Genomic DNA, 15,406 nt, shown 5'->3' on the forward strand with positions numbered 1-15,406 from the left:
TTTCATCAAGGATCTCTGTGTACTTTGCTAAATTAATCTTTCCCTCGATCCTGACTAGTCTCCCAGTCCCTACCGCTGAAAAACATCTCCACAGCATGATGCTGCCACCACCATGCTTGACCGTGGGGATGGTGCCAGGTTTCCTCCAGACGTGATGCTTGGCATTCAGGCCAAAGAGTTCAATCTTGGTTTCATCAGACAAGAGAATCTTATTTCTCATGGTCAGAGTCCTTTAGGTGCCTTTTGGCAAACTCCGAGAGTGCTGTCATGTGCCTTTTACTGAGGAGTGGCTTCCGTCTGGGCACACTACCATAAAGGGCTGATAGGTGTAGTGCTGCAGAGATGGTTGTCCTTCTGGAAGGTTCTCCCATCTCCACGGAAGAATTCTGGAGCTCTGTCAGAGTGACCATCAGGGTCTTGGTCACCTCCCTGACCAAGGCCCTTGGGATTTGCTCTGACATACACTGTCAACTGTGGGACCTTATATAGACAGGTGTGTGCCTTTCCAAATCATGTCCAATCAATTGAATTTATCACAGGTGAACAATCAAGTTGCAGAAACATCTCAAGGATGATCAATGGAAACAGGATGCACCTGAGCTCAATTTCTAGTCTCACAGCAAAGGGTCTGAATACTTATGTAAATATATTTATTTTTTATTTTTAATACATTTGCAAAAATGTATAAAAACCTGTTTTCACTTTGTCATTATGGGGTATTGTGTGCAGATTTATATAATATAATAATTATCCGATTTAGAACAAGGCTAGCACATAACAAAATGTGGAAAAAGTCAAGGGGTCTGAATACTTTCCGACTGCACTGTCTAGTGCGTATGTTATCGTGTGTGTGTATGCATGTGTCTGTGCCTGTGTGTGTCTCTTCACAGTCCCCGCTGTTCCATAAGGTGTATTTTGATCATTTAAAAAAAATAGAATTCTACTGCTTGCATCAGTTACTTGATGTGGTATAGAGTTCCATGTAGTCATAGCTCTATGTAGTGGTGGCTCTACAGCAACCAGTTTTAGAGGTATAATCTGTGAGTAAGCATAGTTGTCGAGTTAACAATAAAATGTTTGTTGATCATGAAATGTAGGTTTCATTAATCAATGTGTGTTTTTATGTTTGAACCACAGTCTATTTGCCATGTTGGGGACTACTGCATGTTGGTTTTGTTTTCATAATCAGACCTATATTAAGCTATTGTGTCAGAGATCACTTCTTGCATATACATATGTCTACAGTACCTTCCTACACGTTAGTCATTACGTAGGAAGTGAAAGTGTGTTTTGCGTAATATTGTACTCTTTCAATGAGAAGGCCTAAACATTGAGTTGGCAGAAAGAGTTTTACTAATATCCATGGTGTCTCCTGGAGTGCAAGTGTCCATCCTCTATAGAACTCACTTTTAAATCGGGATACCAATGTTGGTGCTCTAATGTTGAGTGTTTCACCTGAATTAATCCCCTGGGAAACCTAGACCCCAGGATCCTTTAAATCTCTCACTCCCCCATCGTCACATTCATTCACCTCCAGAGTCTGTACGCATCACTCGGGAGCTGCACGACATCACAGTGACCACCGGGCAGGATGCTGTCTTTGCGTGTGAGTTGTCCCAGGAGGGCGTAACCAATGGAGAGTGGTGGCTAGGGGATAACCTCCTCCAAAACAACGACCTGAACCAGATGACCTTCCAGGGCCGGGTGCACCGGCTGACACTGCAGATGGTCACCACTGATGAGTCAGGGGACGTGGCGTTTGTGGTGGGCGAAGAGAAGACCGTCGCATGCCTACTGGTGGAAGAGAAGCCCAAAGGTAATGGAGATGTTAACGGAGATGTTAAAGATGGCCATCTAGTCCTCACCCCTCCATCTATATCTTCCATCAAACAGCATTGGAACAACCTCTGTTCATCTGCTGTGCACCATCATCCATTCCATTCTAACCTTTCTGTAAACGTGTGTTGGCCATCCTCCTGGCTTTTCTTTTTATAGCATCTTTGTCTTTAAAGATACTATGAAATGAGGTTGACAACAAGATGGTTGTCAGTGACATAAACATATCACTTTGCTAACTTCAGTATCAATTTGAATATCAATTGAGTGATTCACGCCAATTGGACATCGTCTTTATGGTTAGCATTGGCGGCATTGTAGACCTGTGGAAAAAGAGCCACTTTAAACACTGCCCATAGAATACCATACAAGTTTGACATGCATGGCATCTGACACTCAAAGTGCATTACACTGTATGTACTTAGCTTGGGATTTCCCATATCTACAGTCTTAATCCTAGAGAAGCCTCATGACACAGTGGCCTTGGAGGGTGAGACAGTCACCCTGTCCTGCACCGTCTCCGACCCCACGGCCACTATCAACTGGAGCAGGAATGATGTTGACATCAAAGCAGGCCTCAAATACGACCTGCGGAAGAATGGAGCTCTCATGCAGCTCCGTATCCACAACCTGGAGATGGAGGACTCTGGAACTTACTGCTGCGATACCGGGGATGCACAGTGCACCGTCACATTGACTGTGGAAGGTAAAGAATGATGCTGCCACTTGAAAAGTTTGGACCCTCTACACTGCATCTAATGGGTACTAGAAAATAGTCTCCTAAAATTGAAGGCTCAGGATGAGTTCCCCCACAATACTGTTCTTAACTTGCTTGCCTTCTACAAACTATCAGGCACCCAGTCTTCCGTCAACATACAACAGAGCCGTCTTACACCCCTGTCCACCATGCCACCATCGTCTACACATCTTCTATTGTCCGACACTAATGTCATGTCTCCTACTTCCACCAGGTGCCCCAGCATTCTTCCAGAAGGAGCTGAAGAACAAGGAAGCCAAGGAAGGCGATGATATCACTATGCGCTGTGAGCTCTCCAAGGTGTGCACTCAAGTGGAGTGGAGGAAGGGAGGCATGGTCCTCCAGGCTGGTAAGAAGTATGAGATGAGGCAGGAGGGCTGCGTTCAGGAGCTCTGCATTCGTAACCTGGAGCCAGAGGACAACGGCTACTACACCTGCGATGCTGGAGACCAGCTCACCACGGCGTCGGTGGCAGTACAAGGTATCATGTCACAACTACACCATCTGTCCCTGAAAGGGTTCATTTCTGTATTGTTTTTTTTCTTCATTTCTCTAGGATCAAGGAATGAATTCCTAACAGTTTATGATACACTTGTTGAAACCACAAAGGCTATTGTATGTTTTTCAGCAAATTAAAGATGATCAGTTATAGGATGTAATTGTAAATGAAAAAGATGTAAGATTTATTTGTTTACATAGACAGTTTCCAGTCTTGATTGAAAACAGATGGTTAACATTTAGTTGAACAAAATGTATATTGTATCATGGAACATAGGGAATAAATAACCCAATGAAGTGAACAAGGATTTTTGCCCTCTTAAAGTCAACGTTTAAATGAGAAATGAGACCAGGTCAAGGTCGAAGTAATCTTTATTATCCCATAGGCTGGCATTGTGAGTGTTAGAGGTGAGTTGTGTGACTGTGAGTGGCAGTAGCTGAGTGTCTGACTGTATCTCCACTACTCTGCAGAGGCAGAAGTCCTCATAGTGTGTGGTCTAAAGAGCACCGATGTCTTTTTGGGCGAGTGGGCCACCTTCTCCTGCCAGCTGTCTCGCGGTGTGAGGCCCGGGGAGGTGCAGTGGTGGCTGGACGGGACCCTTCTCCAGGACAGCCCCTCCAGCGAGATAGGGCTGAGCCAGGGCCACGTCCACACCCTCACCCTAAAGGACCTGGCCCCGGATGCCTCGGGCACCGTCACGTTCAAAGCCTGCAGCCTGGTGTCCTACGCCAAGCTCTTAGTTAAAGGTATCAGGGAGGAGGAACTAGAGGGATTGAGAGGAGGAGGAGAGTGACTACTAAAGTTCCAGCTGTGTTCTCCAGACCTTGCAGCATCAATGCTAATAATACTCAACATACATACAGTGGGGCAAAATAGTATTTAGTCAACCACCAGTTGTGCAAGTTCTCCCACTTAAAAAGATGAGAGAGGCCTGTAATTTTCATCTTAGGTACACTTCAACTATGGCAGACAAAATGAGAAAAAAAAACAGAAAATCACATTGTAGGATTTTTTATGAATTTATTTGCAAATTATGGTGGAAAATAAGTATTTGGTCAATAACAAAAGTTTATTTCAATACTTTGTTATACAGTGCCTTGCGAAAGTATTCGGCCCCCTTGAACTTTGCGACCTTTTGCCACATTTCAGGCTTCAAACATAAAGATATAAAACTGTATTTTTTTTGTGAAGAATCAACAACAAGTGGGACACAATCATGAAGTGGAACGACATTTATTGGATATTTCAAACTTTTTTAACAAATCAAAAACTGAAAAATTGGGTGTGCAAAATTATTCAGCCCCCTTAAGTTAATACTTTGTAGCGCCACCTTTTGCTGCAATTACAGCTGTAAGTCGCTTGGGGTATGTCTCTATCAGTTTTGTACATCGAGAGACTGACATTTTTTCCCATTCCTCCTTGCAAAACAGCTCGAGCTCAGTGAGGTTGGATGGAGAGCATTTGTGAACAGCAGTTTTCAGTTCTTTCCACAGATTCTCGATTGGATTCAGGTCTGGACTTTGACTTGGCCATTCTAACACCTGGATATGTTTATTTTTTAACCATTCCATTGTAGATTTTGCTTTATGTTTTGGATCATTGTCTTGTTGGAAGACAAATCTCCGTCTCAGTCTCAGGTCTTTTGCAGACTCCATCAGGTTTTCTTCCAGAATGGTCCTGTATTTGGCTCCATCCATCTACTCATCAATTTTAACCATCTTCCCTGTCCCTGCTGAAGAAAAGCAGGCCCAAACCATGATGCTGCCACCACCATGTTTGACAGTGGGGATGGTGTGTTCAGGGTGATGAGCTGTGTTGCTTTTACGCCAAACATAACCTTTTGCATTGTTGCCAAAAAGTTCAATTTTGGTTTCATCTGACCAGAGCACCTTCTTCCACATGTTTGGTGTGTCTCCCAGGTGGCTTGTGGCAAACTTTAAACAACACTTTTTATGGATATCTTTAAGAAATGGCTTTCTTCTTGCCACTCTTCCATAAAGGCCAGATTTGCTCTCTGCAGGTCATTCACTAGGTCCCCCCGTGTGGTTCTGGGATTTTTGCTCACCGTTCTTGTGATCATTTTGATCCCACGGGGTGAGATCTTGCGTGGAGCCCCAGATCGAGGGAGATTATCAGTGGTCTTGTATGTCTTCCATTTCCTAATAATTGCTCCCACAGTTGATTTCTTCAAACCAAGCTGCTTACCTATTGCAGATTCCGTCTTCCCAGCCTGGTGCGGTCTACAATTTTGTTTCTGGTGTCCTTTGACAGCTCTTTGGTCTTGGCCATAGAGGAGTTTGGAGTGTGACTGTTTGAGGTTGTGGACAGGTGTCTTTTATACTGATAACAAGTTCAAACAGGTGCCATTAATACAGGTAACGAGTGGAGGACAGGGGAGCCTCTTAAAGAAAAAGTTACAGGTCTGTGAGAGCTAGAAATCTTGCTTGTTTGTAGGTGACCAAATACTTATTTTCCACCATAATTTGCAAATAAATTAATTAAAAATCCTACAATGTGATTTTCTGGATTTTTTAAATCTCATTTTGTCTGTCATAGTTGAAGTGTACCTATGATGATAATTACAGGCCTCTCTCATCTTTTTAATTGGAAGAATTGGTGGCTGACTAAATACTTTTTTAGACATAATAGATTAGACATAATATTCAATTATGGTATTTATCTCTAAGTGACCACCAGAGCATTTTCACCACATGGAGAGTAGACTACTATTTGCACACTTACTGTCAAAGGCTAATGTTAATCTTGACAGTATTATGCCAGTGTCCTCAAGAGTTCAAAGCTCCCTGATTCAGTAGTGGGAATGACTAGTTCAGTAGCTAAGGTCTTTTTGTGCCTCATCCATGCATGCTTCCATGCATGAGCATACATTTGAGTCATTTCACTAATAGTTAGAATGAGAGTTTTCATGCTGCATGCTTTTGATAAGACCAAAACATACAAGATGGTGCAGCAGTAGAGGATGTTTCCACCAGTTTCTTAGTAATATGGAGCAAGAGCAATGTTATCCAATGAGGATTCACACCCATAGTTCCATTGTGTATCTATATTTTTAGCTAATAATGGCAAATGGTACCTAACAGTTGTGGTTTACAGAATATCTAGTTGTAATAGATTAGGACTGGCGGACATATTTTGATGATTAAAGGTGGAATATGCAGAAATCGCGCCGCCATTCCTGGTTGCAAAAATGTGAATAGTTCGCCTAATTTCAGTTTGTGTGTAGAGAATCATTGTACCATCTAAAGGGCTTTGAAATACATTTTCAATAACCAAAAATAATATGTTTGAAGCTGGTTTACAAAACCGAAAGTAAAAGATTCAAAAACTAAACTTAAGAACGGTAAGAATAGAAATAGCACACATACAACAGATATACCACTTCTTAGACTTGCTTTCAATGAGAATGACAGATCTATAACTCAAATTTATACGTACATTTGCTCGAGTCATCCAAAAATGAACATATCGCAGCTTCAAGTATAGTTCTAGGAATCATCCACTCTAATCTTATCCAACAATTATAGAAATAAATCATATTTGCCTACTGTAGTGTATTCACATTGAAATAGATTACATATTATGTAATCTATTTTGTGGCAGTATGTGGGATGTATGATTGCTGATAATAAGTGATGTGTGCACACAGGTAGTGATTAAGAAATAATGTGTGCACTGTGTATTTTATGAACTTAGTTTTGATGCAGTTCAATTGGTACAGTGGGACAGATTTTACCTGTAAACAAGCTTTGCTGTTGTTGTATGTCAACCTATAGAATCATCAGTAGCTGGAAATTACAGTGTAGGGCAGTACTGCTCCACCCATCCACCCTGGCCTGCCACTTCCCCTTACTTACTCTCACTCTTCGCTTCACCTCCACCCTGCACTGCAACGCCCCTAGCCTGCAAGCACTGAAACTCTCTAACCCTTCCTACCTCTGCCCTGTCAGTCTGGCATATCTATCCACCCACTGGCATATCTCCCCTTTCTCATTGGTTGGTTAGTGGGCAGTAGTTGTGTCTAACTCCCCCTGCCTCTTGAGGAGATTGGGCTTTTCACTCCCCCTTCAGTTTGGAGTAACAAAAACATCTGTCACAGATAAGTAGACATTCACATACTGTATCTAAGTGCATATTTGGCCACGGAGTGCTGCATCCATAAGATATACTGTTAATCAAGGCAACTCTAAGGGCTTGCCACAGCAGCACACAATGCATACTAAAATACTAAGCCACATCTGATACCACCAACAACTCAAAACATGTATCAAATTTCCCCCTTGGGGAACAATAAAGTTAACTCAATTCAAAGTAATATACATCAAAATACTCCAAGGTGTACTGGGGTGTTTATAAAGCCCAGGTATTGTTCTTTGGCATGCAGAGAGAGTGCATGTCAGTCATGATGACCTTGTCATATGACCCCTGCCCCCACTCTCAGACCCCATAGTAGAGGTGGTGAGCGAGATGCAGGACCTGCGGGTGGCTGAGGACAAGCCGGCTGAGTTCATCTGCCAGTACTCCCGGCCGGTCCAGGCCCAGTGGAAGAGAGATGGTCGGCCATTGCAGCCTGACGGCCAGAGGGTGGTAGTGGAGCAGGACTGGACCGTGGCTCGCTTGTACATTAGACACGTGTCCACTGAGGACAGGGGGAGATACTCCTGTGAGGCAGAGGGGACCTGTGTGGTTGCCTTACTGGAGGTGGAAGGTGAGCTTCTCTCCATTTGGAAAGAGCACCTTGCTATTCTACCCTTCCACTGAACTTGTAAAATGTTTGTTGTTGTTTTCAATTATGAACAGCAGATAGCGATTTAAAGTAGGTATTTTTTTTCCTTTAATTTATACCATCTTTCCCCCCACCCCTCTTTAGCAGGCAAGGCTAAATGATAAATGTACATGACTTCTAAACCATGAGACCTGATCAGGAAAAACTCTGATCAAATAGGGCCCTTGTTTTTCATGGTCAGGTCACATGCACAGGAAAAACTCATGGCCCTAATGTGAAAATGGGGCAAAAGCATTGTAAGAAAACAAAGCATTGTAAGACAAAGCATTGTAAGACTCACCAAAGACTGCATTGACGTCCCTGGCAGGTAATTTCATGCATTGTGTGTATGTGTGTGTGTGTGTCCAGCAGTTTTAGCAGGTTTTCATTGTGAGGTTCCGCTTGAATAGCAGCAAGTTTCAAGCATAAAAAATCCACTTGACCTACAGGCCACCGTGAACCTGAAAACCCCACAAAAGCTTGTCTTATGACACATTCTCCCCTCTCAGTCAAAGCTATTCATTTACAGTAAACTGCCCTCTCCCTGCTCCCCTCTCCACCCATACAGCCAAACCCATTGAAATCCTACAGGGCTTGGAGAACATGGACACCATTGACGGCGGGGAGGCCCTATTCGAGTGCTCTATCTCTCGTTGCGAGATCAAAGACTGCCACTGGCTGATTGGGGGCAAGCCGGTGAAGGAGTCGCCCACCACGGAGATCGTGTCCTTCGAAAATGGACGCCGCCACCTCTTGCTGCTCAAGGATCTGCACGTTGGAGACAGCTGCAAAGTTACTTTCCAAGCCGGCACCGCAACAACCTCCGCCATGCTCAACGTCAAAGGTGTGTCACCCCAATTAATGTCCAACTTTCAGTATGTTTGTTTGTCAATTAGTCACCCCAGTTAATATCCCCTTATGTTTGATAGTTCCTGTTTTTTCTGGAAGTGTAAGTCTTAGGCCCGGTCTACTGGTGGAAATAACATACTACAGATGAAAATTAGGAAAATCTGCCTGCAATTGCTATAGGAACTGAGACTAGCATTAGTTTCTGTATATGTAACAGTACTGTGAGTCTTGAGTGTGTTAGGCATTATATGACATGGATTTTGTGTGAGTAGGCTGGCAGCTGGATGTGGTGAGTGGTCTGGAGGATAAGGTAGCTGTGGTGGGAGAGACTCTAGAGTTCAGCTGCATGCTGACTGAGCCTGTGCCTGAGGCGGAGGTAGCCTGGTACTCTAACGGAGCCGAGCTAAAGGCTGATGACACCTGGGGCATGAGGGCTGACGGCTGCTCCTACCACCTGGTGCTTAGACAGGCACCAGCCATGCCACCACAGGAGATCACCTTCGCTGCCAGGGACGCCATCTCCATGGCCAAGCTCACCATCATCAGTAAGTGTCTAAACAGCCATTTTGGAATAAATAATAGAAGCGTTCTCCAGGGAAGTGATTCTCAATTCTGTTAGATCCATTCGTCTCTCTTTCTCCTATTCTCTGGTGTTGTGGTCTACATTCAGAACCACATTCCTGTTCATGTTAAATACTGTTGAAGTTATATGGCTACAGGTTCATCTGCCTCACCTAAAGCCCATTCTGGTGGGAAGCTCCTATAGATCACCAAGTGCTAACATCAATATCTGGATAACGTGTGAAATGCTTGATAATGTATGTGATATCAACAGAGAGGTACATTTTCTGTGTAATTTAAATATTGACTGGCTTTCATCAAGCTACCCACTTAAGAAAAAGTTTCAAACTGTAACCAGTGCCTGCACCCTAGTTCAGGTTATCATTCAACCTACCAGGGTAGTTACAAATAGCAAAGGGTTGAAATCATCAACATGTATTGTTGACATCTTTACTAATAATGCAGAAATGAGCTTGAAGGCAGTGTCCAAATCCATCAGATGTAGTGATCACAATTTAGTAGCCATGTCTAGGAAAACCAAAGTTCCAAAGGCTGGGCCTAATATAGTCTATAAGAGGTCATACAAGTTTTGTAGTGATTCTCATGTGGATTATGTAAATAATATTTGCTGGTCTGTGGTTTGTAATAAAGAGTAACCAGACGCTGCACTTGACACATTTTTGACATTTCTTATTCCAGTTACTAATAAGCATGTACCCATTAAGAACATGACTGTAAAAACTGGTATTTAAGAATTTAAGAATTGTATGGTAGAGAGTGATGAGGCAAAAGTTATGGCAAATAAGTCAGCAGAACTGAATGGCAAATGTACTGCAAATTAAGAAATAATGTGACGAAAACTGAATAAAAAGAAGAATAAACTATACTATGAAACAAAGATGAATGATAGTAAAAATCTTTGGAGCAACTTAAAACCTCTTTGGGCTGAGATCCCGCTAACGGGATCGATATGACAACAGCCAGTGAAAGTGCAGCCAAATTCAAAACAACAGAAATCCCATAATTAAAATTCCTCAAACATACAAATATTTTACACCATTTTAAAGATACACTTCTTGTTAATCCCACCACAGTGTCCGATTCCAAAAATGCTTTACGATGAAAGCAAACCAAACGTTTATGTTAGGTGAGTGCCTAATCACAGAAAAACACAGCCATTATTCCAGCCAAAGAGAGGAGTCGCAAAAAGCAGAAATGGAGATAAATGAATCACTAACCTTTGATCTTCATCAGATGACACTCATAGGACTTCATGGTACACAATACATGTATGTTTTGTTCGATAAAGTTAATATTTATATAAAAAACCTCAGTATATATTAGCGCGTTATGTTTAGGAGTTCCAAAACATCCGGTGATTTTGCAGAGAGCCACATCAATTTTACAGAAATACTCATAATAAACATTGATAAAAGATACAACTATTATGCATGGAATTATAGATACACTTCTCCTTAATGCAACCGCTGTGTCAGATTTCAAAAAAGCATTACCGAAAAAGCACACCATGCAATAATCTGAGTACAGTGCTCAGAGACCAAAACAACCCAAACAGATATCCGCCATGTTGTGTAGTCAACAGAATAGCATTATAAATATTAACTTACCGTTGATGATCTTCATCAGAATGCACTCCCAGGAATCCCAGTTCCACAACAAATGTTTGTTTTGTTAGATAATATCCATCATTTACGTCCAAATACCTCCTTTTCATGGCGCGCGATCACTAGGAGCAGACGAAAAGTCAAAAAGTTCCGTTACAGTCCGTAGAAACATGTCAATCGATGTATAGAATCAATCTTTAGGATGTTTTTAACATAAATCTTCAATAATGTGTCGTGGCGTTGTATTAGTTAATGTGACGACTGTTGCTCATCGAATGATTACAAGTTTCTAATTACGTGATTAACTGAATCAAGCAATTATTAACTCATTAACCTGGGGCACCATGGGAAAACTAGCTTTTATTGAGTTTCTATTTCCCAAATTAACTCAAAGAATATCAGAATATCGATTTTACAACTGCCGCTAATTAACCAGTTTCGTCTACTAATCTCGTTCTGAACGTCGTATAGCCCATGAATCTGCACGGACCCGGGTCCCACCAATGAATTCGTACCACACCAATCTTCGTTTAATATTTATTTACTAAAAAGCTAAAATGATGATAAAAGATACACATAGACAAAACACATTATAGGCTATTGATTAGAACTTAGTATAACGGGTCAACACACTATGGCGAGTGTTACCCACAATGGGAATTTCAAAAGAGAGAAAAAAGAAAGTACACGAGAAATATACATTTGGGTGAATTTGTCAGCTATGCTATTCTAACCCTAGCCTTGCCCCAAACTGCCGCTCTTATGGGTCAGAATATAATGATGTAATTACGTGGGGATGATCGCCGAGGATTCTCTGCGTGGACCGTTCCGCTGTTCGATGACGCACTTCTCCTGCGCACCTCCCTGCTCGTCCTCTCGATGTCAGTGTCCTTTTTGGCTTAGGAGTCTGTTCCCTCACCCTTTTCTCTGGAAGGGGTCTTCTGAGGACAGACAGCTCTGTAGCTCAGAGCTCACAGCATAGGAATGAAACCCTTTAGATACCACGATTCGATGGGAGATGGAGGCTAGGTGGTTCGACTTGAATTCACCCGCTTAGACACAGCTACTCAGCTGTAGCTTGGGTAGAAAATGATTTCTTTGTCCTCAAACTTGCGTTGCGTTCTGGGTTCGTTGACTTTTTTAGACCTTGTTGCAGCTGGGGTCACGTAGTCCTGCTGTAAATTCTATACTCACAGGTTTTATACCCTTGGGTCAGAAGTGGGCGTAGCCGCCTTTAGGGCGATTTTCTGGGCGTACCAAGTTCATGAGGCAAGGTCCAGATTTTACTCAAATCCAATTTTAGACAACTAACTTAACATTTCATCTCCCCCAAAACATTCCCTTTGATTTGGACATTTTCCACACAACATACAATGTATAAACATCAAACATATACTAGGAAAACTCTTCATGTTGCAATGTTTTTGTAATAACGTCATCTATTAACCTTTAATAACAAAACAAAAATGACATACATTTTCATATTCCATCTATCGTCAAGACCACCATTGTGGCTGACGAAAACCATTGTTCCAAATAGTTAATGTTTAATGTTCTGAGGCTGGTTCTCCATAGTAACAGGACAAAGGAATTTGTCTGTGGCCTGAGATTTACCAGGGGCGTGAGGGTCCATAAAACCCCCCACATCTTCAGACCCCTAGATCTCTCCTCCTCTGTTGGGGTTGAGAGATAATCTGTAGGGTTGTGGTCTCCTGTAACCTGACCTGATCAGGACAGTCATGATAACTCAAGATAACTCTCACATGAACTCTCGTGGCCAGCTCGTGACTCTCTGGCAGACCTCTGACTCATTCCCCTCTCATTCGCCCCCACTTAACAGTAGAAGCATCAAACAAGGTTCTAAAGACTGTTGACATCTAATGGAAGCCGTAGGAAGTACAATTTGGCCCCATAGACACTGTGCATTCGATAGGGAAGAAGTTGAAAAACTACAAACCTCAGATTTCCCACTTCCTAGTTGGGTTTTGTCTCAGGTTTTTGCCTGCCATATGAGTTCTGTTATACTCACAGACATCATTCAAACAGTTTTAGAAACTTCAGAGTGTTTTCCATCCTAAACTGCTAATAATTTGCATATATTAGCAACTGGGCCTGAGTAGCAGACAGTTTACTCTTGGCACCTTTTTCATCCAAGCTACTCAATACTGCCCCCAGCCATAACAAGTTAAATGATATTTTAGGCAAAAAATCTAACTCAGCTCCATCATTCATCGAATCAGATGGCTCATTTATCACAAAACCCACTGATATTGCCAACTACTTTAATTATTTTTTTCATTGGCAAGATTAGCAAACTAAGGCATGACATGCCAGCAATAAACACTGACACTACACATCCATGTACTCTGTCCAAATTATGAAAGACAAGCATTGTAATTTAGAATTCCGTAAAGTGAGTGTGGAAGATGTGAAACAATTATTGACAATGACAAGCTACCGGGGTCTGAATGAAAAATAGAGGACAATATTGCCACTCCTATTTGCCATATCTTCAATTCAAGCCTACTAGAAAGTGTGTGCCCTCAGGCCTGGTGGAAAACAAAAGTCATTCTGCTGCCTAAGAATAGTAACGCACTCTTTACTGGCTCAAATAGCCAACCAATCAGCCTGTTATCAACCCTTAGTAAACTTATGGAATTCTTTTATATTTGACCAGATTACAATGCTGTTTTACAGTAAATAAATTTACAACAGACTTTAAGCACGCTTATAGGGAAGGACAGTCAACAAGCACAGCACTTACACAAATGACTGATTGGCTGAGAGAAAATGATGATAAAAAAATTGTGGGGGCTGTTAGATTTCAGTGCGGCTTTTGGCATTATTGATCATAGTCTGCTGCTGGAAAAACATGTGTGTTATGGCTTTACATGCCCTGTTATTTTGTGGATCCAGAGTTACCTGTCTAACAGAGAACAGAGGGTTTCTTTAACATAATCCAGGTAAAATTTGGAATTCTTCAGGGAAACTGTCTAGGCCCCTTACTATTTTTCTATCTTGATGAACGACAAGCCAGTGTGTCTATGTAGAGTTGAAGTTGGAAGTTTACATACACTTAAGTTGGAGTCATTTAAAACTCGTTCTTCAACCACTCCACAAATTTCTTGTTAACAAACTATAGTTTTGGCAAGTCAGTTAGGACACCTATTTTGTGCATGACACAAGTAATTTTTCCAACAACTGTTTACAGACGGATTATTTCACTTATAATTCACTGTATCACAATTCCAGTGGGTCAGAAGTTTACATACACTAAGTTGACTGCGCCTTTAAACAGCTTGGAAAATTCCAGAAAATTATGTCATGGCTTAGAAGCTTCTGAAAGGCTAAATGACATCATTTGAGTGTACCTGTGGATGTATTTCAAGGCCAACCTTCAAACTCTGACCACTGTTCAGTCGTGTTGTCCGGTACCACAAAGAGGGACTTAGGGAAATTGCAATTGGTTTGAACAGGGCAGCACGGCTAGCCCTTAAAAGATCACGGGGGCGCTAACATTAATGATATGCATGTTATCTCTCGTGGCTCATAGTGGAGGAGAGATTGACTTCATCACCACTGGTTTTTGTAGGAAGTGTTGACATTCTGAGTGCACCAAGCTGTCTATTTAAACTACTAGCACACAGCTGAGACACCCATGCGTACCCCACAAGACATATCACCAGAGATCTCTTCACAATCCCCAAGTCCAGAACAGACTATGGGAGGCGGACAGTACTACATAGAGCCATGACTACATGGAACTCTATTCCACATCAGGTAACTGATGCAAGCTGTATAATCCCGATTATTATTTTTTATACACCTTATGGAACAGCGGGGACTGTGAAGAGACACACAGGTACAGAGACACACATACACACACAAACAATAGCACTCTACAAGAGCACATTGAAATAACGTTGTATGGTGTTATTATACATTTTGTATTGTAGATATGTAGCGGGGTGCTAATGCTATATGATCTTTTGTTTGTGTAATATAAGTGCCTTGGCAGCAGCTAATGGGGATCCCTAATAATTACAAATACAAATTCCTCTCTCTTCAAATCCACCATTGACCCACTCTCCTTTTATAGCTGTTCCTGACCCCCCGGAGGACCCAGAGCTGGTCAGTAAGAGTAAGCAGGCGGTGACCCTGTCTTGGTTCACACCCCTCAGCGACGGAGGCAGCCCTATTTTGGGCTACAGGGTGGAGATGAGGCTGGCGGACAGTGTCCTCTGGCTGCCATGCCATGCAGAGCCTGTGTGTAACACAGAGTTCTCTGTGGATAACCTCATCCCAGGGAGCGGCTACAGGTTCAGGGTGGCAGCCATCAACAGAGCTGGGACAGGAGAACCTGTCCAGCTGCCTCAGAGCGTTCAGCTGGGTGAGTTGGCTATTTGATGAGCTCACACCTGAGCCAAACATGGATATCTCTATATGGCTCTGTCTCAAGCCCAGCATGTTGAACAACCTAATTATAACCTAGTCCT

At 42.3% G+C, this 15,406-nt stretch overlaps 1 protein-coding gene across 6 annotated transcripts in view; it reads left to right on the top strand.

Annotated features, from left to right (window-relative positions):
• The window catches only part of LOC115114564 (obscurin-like), a 105,053-nt gene that overhangs the window by 66,913 nt on the left and 22,734 nt on the right, over window positions 1-15,406 (top strand). For 4 of the 6 annotated variants that reach the window (XM_065013495.1, XM_065013497.1, XM_065013499.1 and 1 more), the window contains 8 exons: window positions 1,538-1,816; window positions 2,285-2,542; window positions 2,808-3,074; window positions 3,563-3,838; window positions 7,552-7,818; window positions 8,444-8,719; window positions 8,997-9,269; window positions 15,010-15,300. In XM_065013495.1, the coding sequence (XP_064869567.1) occupies window positions 1,538-1,816; window positions 2,285-2,542; window positions 2,808-3,074; window positions 3,563-3,838; window positions 7,552-7,818; window positions 8,444-8,719; window positions 8,997-9,269; window positions 15,010-15,300 (2,187 nt within the window). The remainder of the gene's footprint in view (window positions 1-1,537; window positions 1,817-2,284; window positions 2,543-2,807; window positions 3,075-3,562; window positions 3,839-7,551; window positions 7,819-8,443; window positions 8,720-8,996; window positions 9,270-15,009; window positions 15,301-15,406) is intronic. The other 2 variants (XM_065013496.1, XM_065013498.1) reach the window with 2 other exon arrangements.

Source organism: Oncorhynchus nerka, linkage group LG9b (genome assembly GCF_034236695.1).
Source record: "Oncorhynchus nerka isolate Pitt River linkage group LG9b, Oner_Uvic_2.0, whole genome shotgun sequence".
NCBI classification, from domain to species: Eukaryota; Metazoa; Chordata; class Actinopteri; order Salmoniformes; family Salmonidae; genus Oncorhynchus; species Oncorhynchus nerka.